The sequence below is a fragment of the Nelumbo nucifera genome, chromosome 1 (genome assembly GCF_055504915.1).
Source record: "Nelumbo nucifera cultivar China Antique chromosome 1, China Antique-T2T, whole genome shotgun sequence".
Lineage (NCBI taxonomy): Eukaryota > Viridiplantae > Streptophyta > Magnoliopsida > Proteales > Nelumbonaceae > Nelumbo > Nelumbo nucifera.
In genome coordinates, this window is record NC_142649.1 from 146125633 (window position 1) to 146139485 (window position 13853).

Sequence of the window (13853 nt, forward strand, 5' to 3'; positions counted from 1 at the left end):
CATAGAATGCAAAAGCTAAATTACCCGAGGAAGAAGCAAAAGAGGTTGAAGGAGTGAGTCCAAAATTTGCTTATGTGAGAGCCCTACCATATTGCTCCAAATGGTCACAGAAGGCATTGATAATATTTTCCTTGAGATTAGAACTAGGGGGCAATCTTGGGAGTTCACAATAGTTCCTCCACTCTGTGACTCATGAGAGACCAAGTTAGCCGAGGTGAACTTCTTCTGATTTGGTTTCTTATTTTGTTCTTGTGCTGATTTCTTACTTAAGTCTTGTGCCCACTTCGGCTTTCCATGCAATTCCCAACATGTCTCTCGTGTGTGTCGGGACAATGAGTGCACCACAGTTTATCCTTATCATCAACCCTTTTCTGACCATCTCCTTTTCTTGCTGAATTGGTATTACCTCTTACGGCTAAAGCAATGGTCTCCCCGTTGGGGGGATTCATGGCAGATTTTTTACTTTCCTCAGATTGAACCAGTGCATACACCTCTTGGACAAAAGGAAGATCCTTGCTGCCCAAAATTTGAACTCAAATGGGTTCATACATGGGATTAAGTCCTAGAAAAAAGGCAAACACCCGCTGCTGTGACACTAACTGTTTGTAGGCTTTGGCATCATTTTCACTCTCCCAATCAATGTTCTGATAGTAATCTAACTCTTTCCAGATAGATGTGAGGGCAGAATAGTAGGTTGATAAGCTTCTTTCCCCTTGTTTACATGTTGCAGACTCGGCTTGCAATTGATAGATTCTAGCATAGTGTCTCTGCTCAGAGTAAGTTGACCTTGCTTGTTCCCATATTTCCTTGGCTGTCTCAGCCCACATAAAGTTCTGCTTAACCGATGGTAGCATAGTAGTCAAAAGCCATGACATAATCATGCAGTTTTCCTGGTCCCACTTATCATATTCAGCAGTACCAGTCCTAGGCTCCTTCACTTTTCCATTGATATACCCTGCCTTACCCTGGGCTGTGATGTACAGCCGCATCTACAGTTCTGATGTATTTCTCCATCTGAACCAGGTCACACATGACCTACACAGGTTCTTCACCCACACAGTTTTGGGTCACTGACCCACGGGAAGTTATTAAACAAGCCTACACCATTCAACTAGGGCAGATTTTAGGATTTTCTTGGTAACAGTACCAAGAACCAATGATAAAAACACTTCAGTCTATGTTCCTGATCAGTTTGACTGACTTTTGGAAGTTACAGTCCAGAGAAGAATGGAAGAGAAGAAGAAAAACAACCACCGACCTCTAGGAAAACCTCAGTCAATCATCTGCCGATCTCTGAGAGTGATTTTCTTTTCAGTTTCTGTTTAAAAGTGACAGGATAGGGTCCACCAACAGTTCTCAGGGCAAGGTCGAACTTGTTTTCCCCATTCTCAGTCCAGGTACGTGATTGGTAAGAACTTCGATCAGACAAGAAGCCTTTTACAGAGCGCTGTCCTGCTGATACCATGATTTCGATCAGGAGTGAAGTAGAGAAGAGAGAAGAGAAGAAAAGAGAAGAGAAGATTGGAGACCAAAAGTATGGCTGGCGGCGCCAGTCTTTCTATTTATATGTTAGGGTGACAATATAAAATAATAAAACAGTAAAAGACAAAAGTGCCCTTGCGGCACACAACTAAGATTACATCAAATACCCTATTATACTTTTTGCATTTCTCTTTAAAACACTTAAATTTTTATTGATAAGAAAGGGTAAATTGGTAAACAAGGCCAATTCCCATTTAAAGGCATTTCAGTAATTGAAACAGCCACCATTCTTTGAATTGAAGGGCCCACTGCCAACACTTGAAGTGTCATTTTGGTAATAGAGACAAAAAAGCTAATCATGACTTTTTTCTTATTTTTTGGTTAACTGAGAATTATCTTCTACTCTTCACTCTTCTACCATCTCTATTGTTTAACCCAAATTCCCTTTTCACCTTTTATATCCCAACTAGACTCTTCAAGCAATCAAGCTTCCATAGTATCAGCTTTGTTACCATGCTTTTTATGTCCCTAATCCAGACTCTTCAAATTGCAACTATATCATCTTTTCCACCATGCATCCTGTTATGAAGGCTCTAGTTTCAATCAACATCAGTTGCCTTTACTATCTTCGATGGAATGACTAGCATTCATTGCTTCTATCTCTGTGATGTTACGAAGTATTTTGCATCTTGCAATTGCCTTTTTTTTGTGTATTGATTTGCTAGTTCGTTCTGCATTATAGGTTATTCCATTTTATCTAATCTCTCTCTCTCTCTCTCTTCCTTCCTCCCTTCCTCCCTCCTATTCTCTTCTCTTTATTTGCTCATTTGGATTATTGATCAATCTCAGATGAAATTCGATAATCTGATCAACCTGACAAATTTGAATTCGATGTTGCATTTCCATAAATCCGATCAGACTTTGGATCAAATTCGGATGTCATAGACATATAGTTGAATCGAACTCCAATGGAAGTACATACAATCTGAATCCAATCTGTTTATAGCCCTAATTATGGATCTTTAAGTTGTTGATCAGGTTTTATAATAACTGAACTCAACTAAGTCTTGTCTCAACTATATTGTATTGGCTATGGATCAAATATATATGACTGTCAGAAATTTGGTTCAGAAAAGATACATTAAAGTTCTATTAATCAGTTTGATTAAACTTTAAATTCTTCTTTGACCTTGATGGTGAAAGAATGGTAGGATCCATCTAATGGACGCCATAAAGGTTGCGGAATGGGTGGGGCGAATTTCAAAAATTTCCTACCTTCTCCCAACTGGGAATCATATTCCCTGAATTTAGAATACAATATTCAAGGATCTACTTGAACCCTAATCAAACCAGATCTGTACCAAAAGATAAATGGGAGGATTATACCTGATCCGGAGAAGCAGTATCTCCCAAAGTTGGTGTTCACGCCCAAAGAATGCTCCAAGATCTGTCCCTGCTGAAGATGACACAGCTGTGGATGGAACAGAACCAGCAGGGTGCGTCCTACACACTGGATCCTTCACAAGAATCCCCTGGATGTACTAAACACTGAATTCTTTCAGTCTTTCTTGCAAGACTGATGTCAAGAACTGGTTTCTTGACTTTCTTTTCTGCAAAGATCAAATCTTGCAACAATGCAGATGGCGGCGGCAGGAGGAGATTTCCAGAAACGAAAAGGCTGATTCCAGGTAGGTAGGACAGTTCCTCTTCCAGTGGCCGGTCTGCTTGCAGAAGTGACAGACATCAGATGCCTTGTTCTTCTTCTGCTTCTTGGGTTTGGTAGTCTTCTTCTGGGGCTTCTTTGCCTTTCTCTTTCTCTTGCCCGATTTGTTAGCTTCAGCAAGCATAACCACAGGCTCATCCTTCTTGAGTAAATCCTCGGCCCTCTGCAACATATTGCTGAGTTCCTGGACGCTGACATTCAGCTTATTCATATTGTAGTTCATAGTGAACGCATTGAAGGAAGAGGGCAAAGAATTTAGGATGGCATCCACTTGCGTGCCAAGATCTAGCCCGGATCCAAGAGCTTCAAGTTCGTTGATGTATCCCATCATCCGAAGACAATGGTCATGAACTTTCTGCCCTTTGGTCATCTGCGCGGTCATGAACAATTTCAGGACCTTCTGTCGAGTAGAACGGTTTTGCTCCTCATACATTGTCCTTAGACTGTCCAATATGTCCTTGGCAAGTTCGATCTGATCGAACTGCCTCTGTATTGAGTTGTCTAATGAGGCAATGACAAAGCAGCGGGCTAGGGAGTTCTTATCCTCCCAATCTTGGTAGTCCCTCCTACGGGCCTCAGAAGCCCTATCACCCGGACGTTCCGGGGCAGGATTTTTCACTACCTTGTCTAACTTTTCAGAAGTTAGGACCAGCATAAGATTTCTGTACCAGTCGGCATAGTTTGGGCCCTTAAGCTTGTTATCGTCTAGAAGCTTTGCAAATTGACCGTTTGCCATTTTCTGATAAAACAGCAAAATCATTAGTCCACAACCTTAGTTTGATTCATGTTTACCTACATAGATATGGCTTTTAATCTATGTTCCATTCCCATTTGTTCATCTCTGAGATTTCCCTCCTATCTCAGTGACGGAGACGACGAAATGTCTCTGGAAATGTGGGAAATCACATGGGGTGCGTGAAGCCAACTGTTTCAGCTGCATAACCCCACCACCTTTCTGTGACGGATCATATCCACTCATCAAATGAGTTTCCCTTTGGCCTCTGTCAGACAAGGTTCAGAGCCGTTTTCAGGTAAACCCTTCTGTCAGTGAGTGCACACCCATCATATTCAGGTTACGCCAAGGTACCGTGAGAGAGTTCCCATTTTCTGGTGAAGCCCCTCCCACATCGGTCTATGACGCCCCTATCATCTTATGAAACACTCTAACAGATCCAACAGCAAATGGATAGCCCAATTTTATGGTGCGTTTCCTCATTACTGATGGACCCATCATTGTGCTAATGACGGAAGGCCTTTAGAGAGTCCATCATATGGATCTCCCTATCACTTGCATTCATATTTGCTGGAGGGAACAAAATCACGGCCTAGTTCTAATTTAGGTCAAACCAAAGTGGCTCCCACTGACTTTCATAAAGTCAGATTTCTGGTGGGCCTTAATCGGCTAGGGGTTCCGTATGCATCCCTTTTCAGGGTTGTGGGGCCCACCAGGCAAAGAGGGGGGTCATCCAATGACCTTCAGGGACACCATGGCAATGATGTGCATTCAGCCATGGTGTGCGCAAGAGCCACTAATGAGTCATCACGGGCCAAGTACTTATGGCCCATGGTCGCAGCACATCAAACATCCAAACATCACATGTAAAGGAGGAATTGATCCAATCAATTAATTGCTGTAAAGCCCATTCAACGGCCCATTTAAAAACCAAGTCATTAACGATTAATGTCCACTAGGTGTATGGGCTGAATCGCAGATAGCAGTTCGGCCCATACAGCTTATCTCACAATAATGGGCTTTTGCAGTTTTAACCCTTTAAAACTGGGCTTTACAGGTGGGCCGAATTAATCCCTGTAATTGAACATCAGATTTGGAACAAAAGTGTGAGACAATTGGACTGAGAACAGCCCCTTTCGAAACCCAGATTTGGTCCAAACAGTTTTGGTCCAATCTAGTCCGAAATGGTCCAAAACTGATTTTCAATTCAAGAATTAATTATTGAATGATCTGAAATTAATAGTTTTGATTTCTAGCAAACACAAAACAATTATGGACTGTTCGCACCACCTGCAAAACAGAGGTTAATCACAAGGGTTGCAGTTTCATAAACTGCAAATCGCAGAAAACGATTTCTCCATCTGCAAATCTCCAGCGCCGCCATCTTCTTCCATCTTCTTTAATCAAGAAAAATAACAGAAATCCTATTTCTATTAATTACATTCTTGATCAAATCCTATACATTCAGTCTAAAAATAAAAAAAATTATTTACAGACCGAATTGAATGAAATAAATAAATAGAAAAGAAAAAGGGTGCGCAGACCATCTGCGCTAAAACTGCACTGCGATCTCCAGGTTTGAACAGTCCATTAAATCAAAATAAATAAAGAACAATTCCAAATAAATTTTGGATTTAATAGAAATTAATTTCAGATCAATCGCCCTTAACAAGAAACAGTTTCTTGAAAAAAAAGAAAACAATCTGCGCAAATCTTGAAAGAACACCTTCTATCCATCTGCGCTGGGTCAGATCTGATTTTCTTTTGGTTCAAGATTCGAACCTGTGGCTCTGATACCACTGAAAGAATGGTAGGATCCATCTAATGGACGCCATAAAGGTTGCGGAATGGGTGGGGCGAATTTCAAAAATTTCCTACCTTCTCCCAACTGGGAATCATATTCCCTGAATTTAGAATACAATATTCAAGGATCTACTTGAACCCTAATCAAACCAGATCTGTACCAAAAGATAAATGGGAGGATTATACCTGATCCGGAGAAGCAGTATCTCCCAAAGTTGGTGTTCACGCCCAAAGAATGCTCCAAGATCTGTCCCTGCTGAAGATGACACAGCTGTGGATGGAACAGAACCAGCAGGGTGCGTCCTACACACTGGATCCTTCACAAGAATCCCCTGGATGTACTAAACACTGAATTCTTTCAGTCTTTCTTGCAAGACTGATGTCAAGAACTGGTTTCTTGACTTTCTTTTCTGCAAAGATCAAATCTTGCAACAATGCAGATGGCGGCGGCAGGAGGAGATTTCCAGAAACGAAAAGGCTGAACTGTTTTCTTTTCTGGAGAGAATGAGATCTAATCTCAATTCGCAGGAACCTTTCTTGCTTACCAGAACCTCTTGGATCGAAAATCTGATTTCCTTCTCTTGGTTCATTCGAAAATCTCCTCTCTTTTCTTCTTGATTAAGAAATCTCCTAATTAGGAGTTATCCCAATCCAAATCAGTATTTGGATAGGGGATAATCTTAATCCCTTTCCCAGATAGAGTTAGCTTACTCCTGATCTTATCAGGAGGTTACCAGATTCAAATCTGATTTGAATTTGGTCTCTAAGAGTGGATAAGGCTAAGAGCCCAATCCTTTTTGCTAACTTCAATCTCAAATTCGCCCCATTGATGGGTGATCATATCAGCCCACTTCGAAATGGGCTTTTGGCCCATTAAGTATTCAGTGTTTAATTAGTTTCCAATCTGCTGCCCAGTTGGGCTTCTTTGTATGGCGTGGGACCCAAGCATTGATCTACACACCAGCCACATGGGTTCGGCCCAGCCTTTAATACAAGGCCCAGCCAAATTCACTGAAAATCTCAATGAACCCCTTGAGTCCATCGTATGAACCCTATGGGCCCAACACTTACATTAAGTGGTCCCTGGGCCAAGCCATCTTATAAAAACCTAGGGACTGTGGGCAGGTGCAAGATTAGCCCATCAGGTATTATCCTAAATGGTCTTACACTTAACCTCTCAGCCCTTAATGATCAAGCACTGCCCGACAAGAGAGGACCTCTCCCTCGGCTGCAAGGAACAGTGCCGCACTCTCCTCTCACATGGATCCCGGGAATTAAAACCATTTGCAAACATTTTGAAACCGTACATATATATGTAAATATATTAATTTTGCAAAAACAAAATTCCAACGATTGAAATCAACTGCCGGCAGTTTGGTTTCCATCAGAGAGAGTGCATTCCCGATCATTACCCTTTGTCCGACAAAGTGGCTGATTCTGTCACTATGACCACCCACTCAGATGAATTCTCAAACTGCCCCAACATACCCAGGTTTTGATCCCCACTAAGGATCTCACTGATTGGCATATCAAAGGCAGCCTGATCCAGCACCTAGTGAAGTGTCATAATCGAGTCTAGGGGTCAGGTGTAACTTTCCAGTTTTGCCCATCTATCTCCAAGGTCCAGGGTAAGACTGGAAATCTGGTCCGGTTCAAGGATTCAAGTAATCCCATGCTGTATGTGCCTCGGGTCTTACCCTGATGGCTGAGATAGGCCATCCCAACACTTGGTGGCACACCAGTATCAGCCTTGGCAGGATAAATCTCCCCAGACTTATCCAACGGCTGTGAACATTTAAAACTAACATGAGTCTCTACAAATGTCCAGTTTTAGGGTTTTACACAGAATTAAACCAAACAACATGAATCAAACATGCACTTTATTTATTTCCACTAAATAACAAAAGTACATCAAAATGATTGAAGCTAAGGGCATACAAAACTGTCTAACAGATGGCTTCTTTGCATGACCTATAGTGTACCCAACCACCAAGGATGTAGCCCATGCATGGGAAGATATCCATTGAACCTCTGCCTTAAATTGAATTTATTGATTTTTTTTATCAATTATGTAATTAAACAAAGAGAAGATAAAAAGCCTTTATCCCTACAGTAGAATAGGAAAAGGGAAATCCAACAACACTGTAAAGAGCAAATAAAAGGAAAAGTACAGAATGGACAAATTATGCCCAATATAAATGACTCCTGTTCCCCTCCACGAGTTTGTCAGCATAGAATTAGCTTAATCTTGGGGGCCTTCTAAATGAGAGGTTCAATTATGATTCCAGGGATCTAGCTTTATAATAAACCAACATAGGCCTAACTTGGAAAGCCTGAATTCCATCCAAAGTGGCCCTCATAACGTGGGTTAGGGGTGATCATTCTTGGCCTGGCCCAACTCTCAAATTTTTGGGCTTGGGCCCAGGTTTTTGTGTGCAAGCCGGGCCTGGGTCTGAACTGCAATATAATATAATATATTATAACATTATATTATATATTATATATGTACAAGTATATTTGTACTCAGGTCCTGTGGGTGTGGGAGACTCTTTAAGGGCCGAATTACTTGCTGCTGTACAAGGAATCAAGCTTGCAAATCAGCTAGGCATAAAGCATCTGATTATTGAAGGGGATTCCCAGGTGATAGTGGGTTGGCTGAAGGATCCGGACACTGTGATATGGGGTTTTAGAGATCTTCTCAAAAAGGTTAAATGGCTAACAAGGAATATGACAATCAGAGTTCAGTGGGTAGGCAGATCAGCAAACTCACTGGCTGATTCGCTTGCAAAATAGGGGGTTCTTCGAGCTACTTTATTTTGGGCTTCTGTGTAGTTTCCTTTGTGCTTATAATTCTGTAACTAGTTTTAAAGGAAAGGTTGCGTCTCGTGCCTTTCCATGGGTTGCATTTTACTCTTATTTGCTGGTTTAATAAAATCTTATTCATTTATCAATATATATATACACAAGTATATTTTATTTTATACTAAATGTTTATTATTTTATATAAGATATACAAATTAGTTTTAACACATAAATAAATATTAATTAGTTGACACATGTCAATTCATGTGTGAACAGTTGAGCCAACTCAAGTATGTAAATTGTTCGCATAGGCAAGGCCTTCATTCTCATTGTCTAAGCAATGTGGGACTTGGAAAAACACTCAGTGGTAGCACTCATTATTTAGTGTTGTTCCAAGTCCCACATTGCTCAAGAATGGGAATGGAGGTCTTGCCTTCGTTTATAAAAGGATAGGTAAGCCAAGCCAAGCCAAACCAACTTTAAGAATTAAATGAGGCCCGTGCCTTTTTTTTGTGCATAGGACCAAAACTTAGCCAAGCCCAATTTACCTTGGGCTTGTGCCATATTTTTTTTTGCACGTCTTTTATTTAATTTAAACTTAAAAATTTAAATAATTAAATTTTTATTATTGGATGTCATAGGCCTAAACTCATTACTCATTAGGCCTGGAAAGATCGTAAGCATGGCCCGGGCCTGTGTAGGGCCGGGCTTGGGCTTGCAAACTAGGCCTAGGCCTAGGTTAAAGCACTTATCATTAGTGCTAAACCCAGCCTGGGCCCGGCCTGGCCCATGATCACCCCTTACATGGGTACCAATTATGGGAAATGCCTAACCAAAGAACAGCTACTGTTAAGGGGGATGGAGCTACCTTCAAATCATTCCTCAGGACCATCCAAACAACCTAAGTAAGTTTATCCTTTCTCTCTTTCAATTCCCTTAGTTTCAAAATTTTTAGTCTTTTCTTCTCTTCATCCTTTTGTGTACACAGAACCTCTTAAATCAAATCACCCCATGTACATTCTTATTCTAAGTCAACAAGCAAAAGATCATTTGTAGATTTATTTTCTTGGTTGTTGCACATTTCACTGGTCTAATGAGAAACCAAAAGATAGTTGAATTTGACATAGAAACCTTTGTAGGTCATTTCAGACATTTTAGTTACTCCAATAAACTCTCTTAAAGCTGCAATTCATCTCCTTGGCTCATTCCTTCGAGTCTTTAGTCCACTATAGGACCACCTGTCCTATGTCACTTGATGAATACCTACTATATTTAATGTGTTGTGAAGTTTAGATCATCTAGGTATCGAGCTTAGTTGCTTTGTTCAAACCATGTTTCAAGAGTTCATATTGAAATTATTGTTCTTTCTCATTTCTTGTAAACTTTTACACTTCTATTTTTCTGAAATTATGTATTAATGTCTTGTGTTTATCTATTGGAACTGTGCTTCTCAATTCTAGCTCTACAACACAATGCCCCAACTGTGTTCATAAATCTGTGAGGCATTTTTGCTGGTGGAACAGAGTAAGTTTACAAATTATGTTTCTTGTTGACTCGTTTCTGTTTTGTGTTGCCATGACATAGGTTCTTAATTGACATATTTTCATGCCTCTAATTGTTTTCATTATCCATATCATTTTAGTTTATAGCTAAACCAATACAATGTCCAAAGAATGTCGGCGATGGAAGACGGGCTATGGTTCTGCTCAAAAATAAACTTTTGAAAACTATAGTGCTTAGACGCACTAAGAAAGGCAGGTCTGCAGATCTTGCCCTTCCTCCTAGAATTGTAAGTGCTGCTGCTGTAGATTCTTGCTTAATGATTTAATGAGAAAAAAGTCTTAAGCTGGTTGTTCCTGATTTCTTGTTCCCCATATTTCCAGGTTTCTTTGAGGCGAGATAGGCTGGATATTAAAGAAGAAGAATATTATAAATCGCTGTATAATGAAAGTCAACTACAATTTAATACGTATGTAGCTTACTCCTTTTTATTAACTATATCTTTCCATGAGAATCAGTGGCTTGCAAACAAATACCTTTCCATACAAATTATCAGTTCATACTATGCACTTCTTGCAACTTCCTTTCCTGCAATAACTTGCCATTGCTCCTATGTTTCATTTTATTGACTTTTACCACCATTATCTTGCTTCTCTGTTTTTAGGTTTTTATATTTACATACTTATATTGTTTTTATATCAGCAAAAATGAGAATTTTATTCAATTAAGAGAATTAATAGAGTTACAGCAGATAAAACACAGACATTTCAACAGAAAATTTTACAATAAAACCCAAAAAAGCTGTTGCCTTTGAGTTCCCTGTTTAGCTAGAGAATCAGCCATTCCATTTGCAGTTCTCCTAACCCATGTAAATGAGGCATTAAGTTCCATTGTTATGGTTACTATCTCCCTTAACTGATGTCTGTAGTACCAAGGAACATACTGCTTGAATTGGTCCAAGATATCACTGTTTTTGAGTGCCCTTCTATCTCCAAGTTCTTAAAATTTGCTTGCTTGGCAATCTTTAGTCCTTGATGTAGAGCTAACAGTTCATCTTATTAAAAGTCACCTTCCCCTAAAGGTCCTGATTACATAGCCAACACTTTGTTTGAGGAGTCTCTGATCACACCACCAATGCCTGCCATACCCGGATTTCCTATAGAGCTCCCATCAAAGTTCAGCTTTAACTTATTGGGGCCTGGCGGCTTCCACTCCATCACTTTTCTTTCCTTCATCTCTGCAGTGTGTGACACTTCATTCTACACTCTTACAAAATATCTCAATTATGATATACATATATTGTTATATTTCATAATCTCTGTTTATAGAACTTTTATGATTCAATTTATGCACTTCTTTATATTTAAGTTTGCATCCAAACATTTAATGAATAATACTTATTTAATGATATTTATAAAAATAATACTCATCTCTCCTGTTTATTCACTCAATGATGTTTTTGAGAGCTGAGATTTTCTACTTAGCATGTGTAGGAGAATTCATACTTTAGCTTTGGTGTTATTTGTTTTCCTTATTGCTAATTTTGGTATTACTAATAAAAGTGCACATACAATAGTAGTGCAACTTGTGTTGGCCTGGGCTGTGTTGTTAAGATTTGAAGGGTCCAATGCAGTGCAGCTTGTAGGTCAAGGCGCAAGGCACAAAAAGGCAAATAATAATAATAATAATAAATAAAATAAAATATAACCCAAAAAAAATAAAAAAATCATTGAAAATGCCATATTTGCTAATGCTGTTCATTTGTTCATCCTAATAAAAGATATTTTTAAAAGACACTTAAAGTTATAAAACCTTTTTTATAGGGATTAAGAACTTAAGACCCTAATATGGACTTGTTTGGGCTTGCCTTGAGGGGCTTGGTTGGGGGTCTGCTGAAGTGCAAGGCACACCAGCTGCACGCCTTTTGAAAATACTCCACCTAGGACCTAGGCGAGGTGCATACCCTAAAATGCACCTCGCCTGTGCACCTAGGCATGCCTATTAAGTCACTGCTTGCAACTAAAAGATAAAAGGAAATAGAAGAGAGGTTGAACACAATAGTAACAAGAACTTCTTCATAATGACGAAGTACAGAGTTAGGAATTGCAAAAGGATACATAAACATGGTATCAGAGCAGGCTGAAGGTTCCTTGAGTTGTTTTCTCATGCAGCCCTAGATTGGCCGACTTCATGGTGATTTAAGAGGCTGATCGAAGATCTCAGGTAAGCCCAATTTTTGGATTTTTTGGTGGATCTGTTTGCCCTATAGTTGGAGAAAGGGGAAGAGTTATGTTTTTGTTGGACTCTTCAATTTTGACCTAGGAAGTGGCACCCTAATCTTTTAGGGTTCCTTGGAGTTTTTTGTAAGGGGCGGTTCAAGTCCTGCCTGATTTGGAGGCTTCTAGAGAGAGCGACTGCCTCTTCTCTCTCTTCTCCTGTTTCGCAAAAAAGGAATCTTTTGTGGGAAGACAGTCTAGGACACCAGAAAGGTGTTGGTTCCAGAAGTGTTCCGTTTGATCTTCTTGCATATTTCAGTTATTTTCTTTACACTTTTTGAGAAGCATGGAGGGTTGCGGAGTTGAAAATAAGCCCAGGAGTGAAATGAGACCAGTGGGAGGAGGTGCTGGAGACCTTTTCGGGACTGGGACCATTCTACAGTTAGGTTGGATGGTGCAAATTACTTAGAATGATCACGATCTGCAAAGATGGCCATTGGTGCTCGTGGGAAATTAGGGTATATCATTGGTGAAGAAGTGAAACCCGAAACTAGAAACTCTCGGTGGGTACAAGAGAATTATATGGTGATGACTTGGTTGTGTAGTTCTATGTTGCCCCATATAAGTAAAATTTTTTTATGGGTAAATACAACTAAGGAAATATGGGATGGGGTTGCAGAAACCTATTCACAGAGGGGGAATGTTGCTAGGGCTTATCAGTTGAGAAATCAGATTATTTTTACAAGGCAGGGAGATAGACCTGTTGCAGCCTATTTTTCAGCCCTTAAAACCCTGTGGCAGGAGATTGACCATTTAGAGACATTTGCTTGGGAAACCACTAAGGATGCAGCTACCTATCAGAAACATCTAGAGAAGTATAGGGTGTTTGAATTTCTTGCTGGCCTTAATTCTGAGTATGATATTGCAAGACAACATCTTCTTTCTAGGGACAGTGTTACCCTCTTCTAGGCACATGCCTTTGTGTTAAGGGAGGAGAGCAAGAGAGATGCGATGATGAAAAATCTTGTTTTTGATCAGTCTGCCATGGTGAGTACTGTGAAACCTAAACAAAGTGGAGATCGGGGTGGCAGTGAAATCAAGAAGGAAGATAAAAGAGATTTGATCTGCGACTACCGTAAGAAGCCTAAACACACAAGAGATACTTGTTGGAAGCTTCACCCACATCTTGTGCCGACTAGACTGAAAAATAAGAAGGTAAATGCTCACATGGCAGTTACTGGTGATATTCCGACCCCTCCTACTACAACTGCTTTGGAGTCTGTTGCAGCTGTTGCAGTAAGGGCCGAACTTCAGAGGTATGGGCAACTTCTGAACCAGTAAGAAACAACCAGTTCCAGTTCAACAGAAAGCGGACAACATGGTACAGGTGGTACTGGTGGAGTCCATTGTACTTCCTTTGCTCACACAGGTAGTTCACATGTCACTGCAAATTATGTTTTTACTTCAGGTAAGGTGGGACCTCCTTGGATTATAGATTCTGGAGCCTCAGAGCACATGACCCATAGGTCTACTATTTTTTCCTCTTACTAGCTCTGTTCTGGCAGAGATAGGGTCTCCACAACTGATGGATCCC

The 13853-nt window shown here is 40.2% G+C and overlaps 1 protein-coding gene across 2 annotated transcripts in view; it reads left to right on the forward strand.

Moving 5' to 3' along the window:
• The window catches only part of LOC104588307 (Helicase protein with RING/U-box domain-containing protein), a 77997-nt gene that overhangs the window by 25524 nt on the left and 38620 nt on the right, over positions 1 to 13853 (forward strand). For both annotated transcript variants that reach the window (XM_010246183.3, XM_088894603.1), the window contains 3 exons: positions 10004 to 10067; positions 10186 to 10332; positions 10427 to 10512. In XM_010246183.3, coding sequence (XP_010244485.1) covers positions 10004 to 10067; positions 10186 to 10332; positions 10427 to 10512 — 297 coding nt within the window. The remainder of the gene's footprint in view (positions 1 to 10003; positions 10068 to 10185; positions 10333 to 10426; positions 10513 to 13853) is intronic.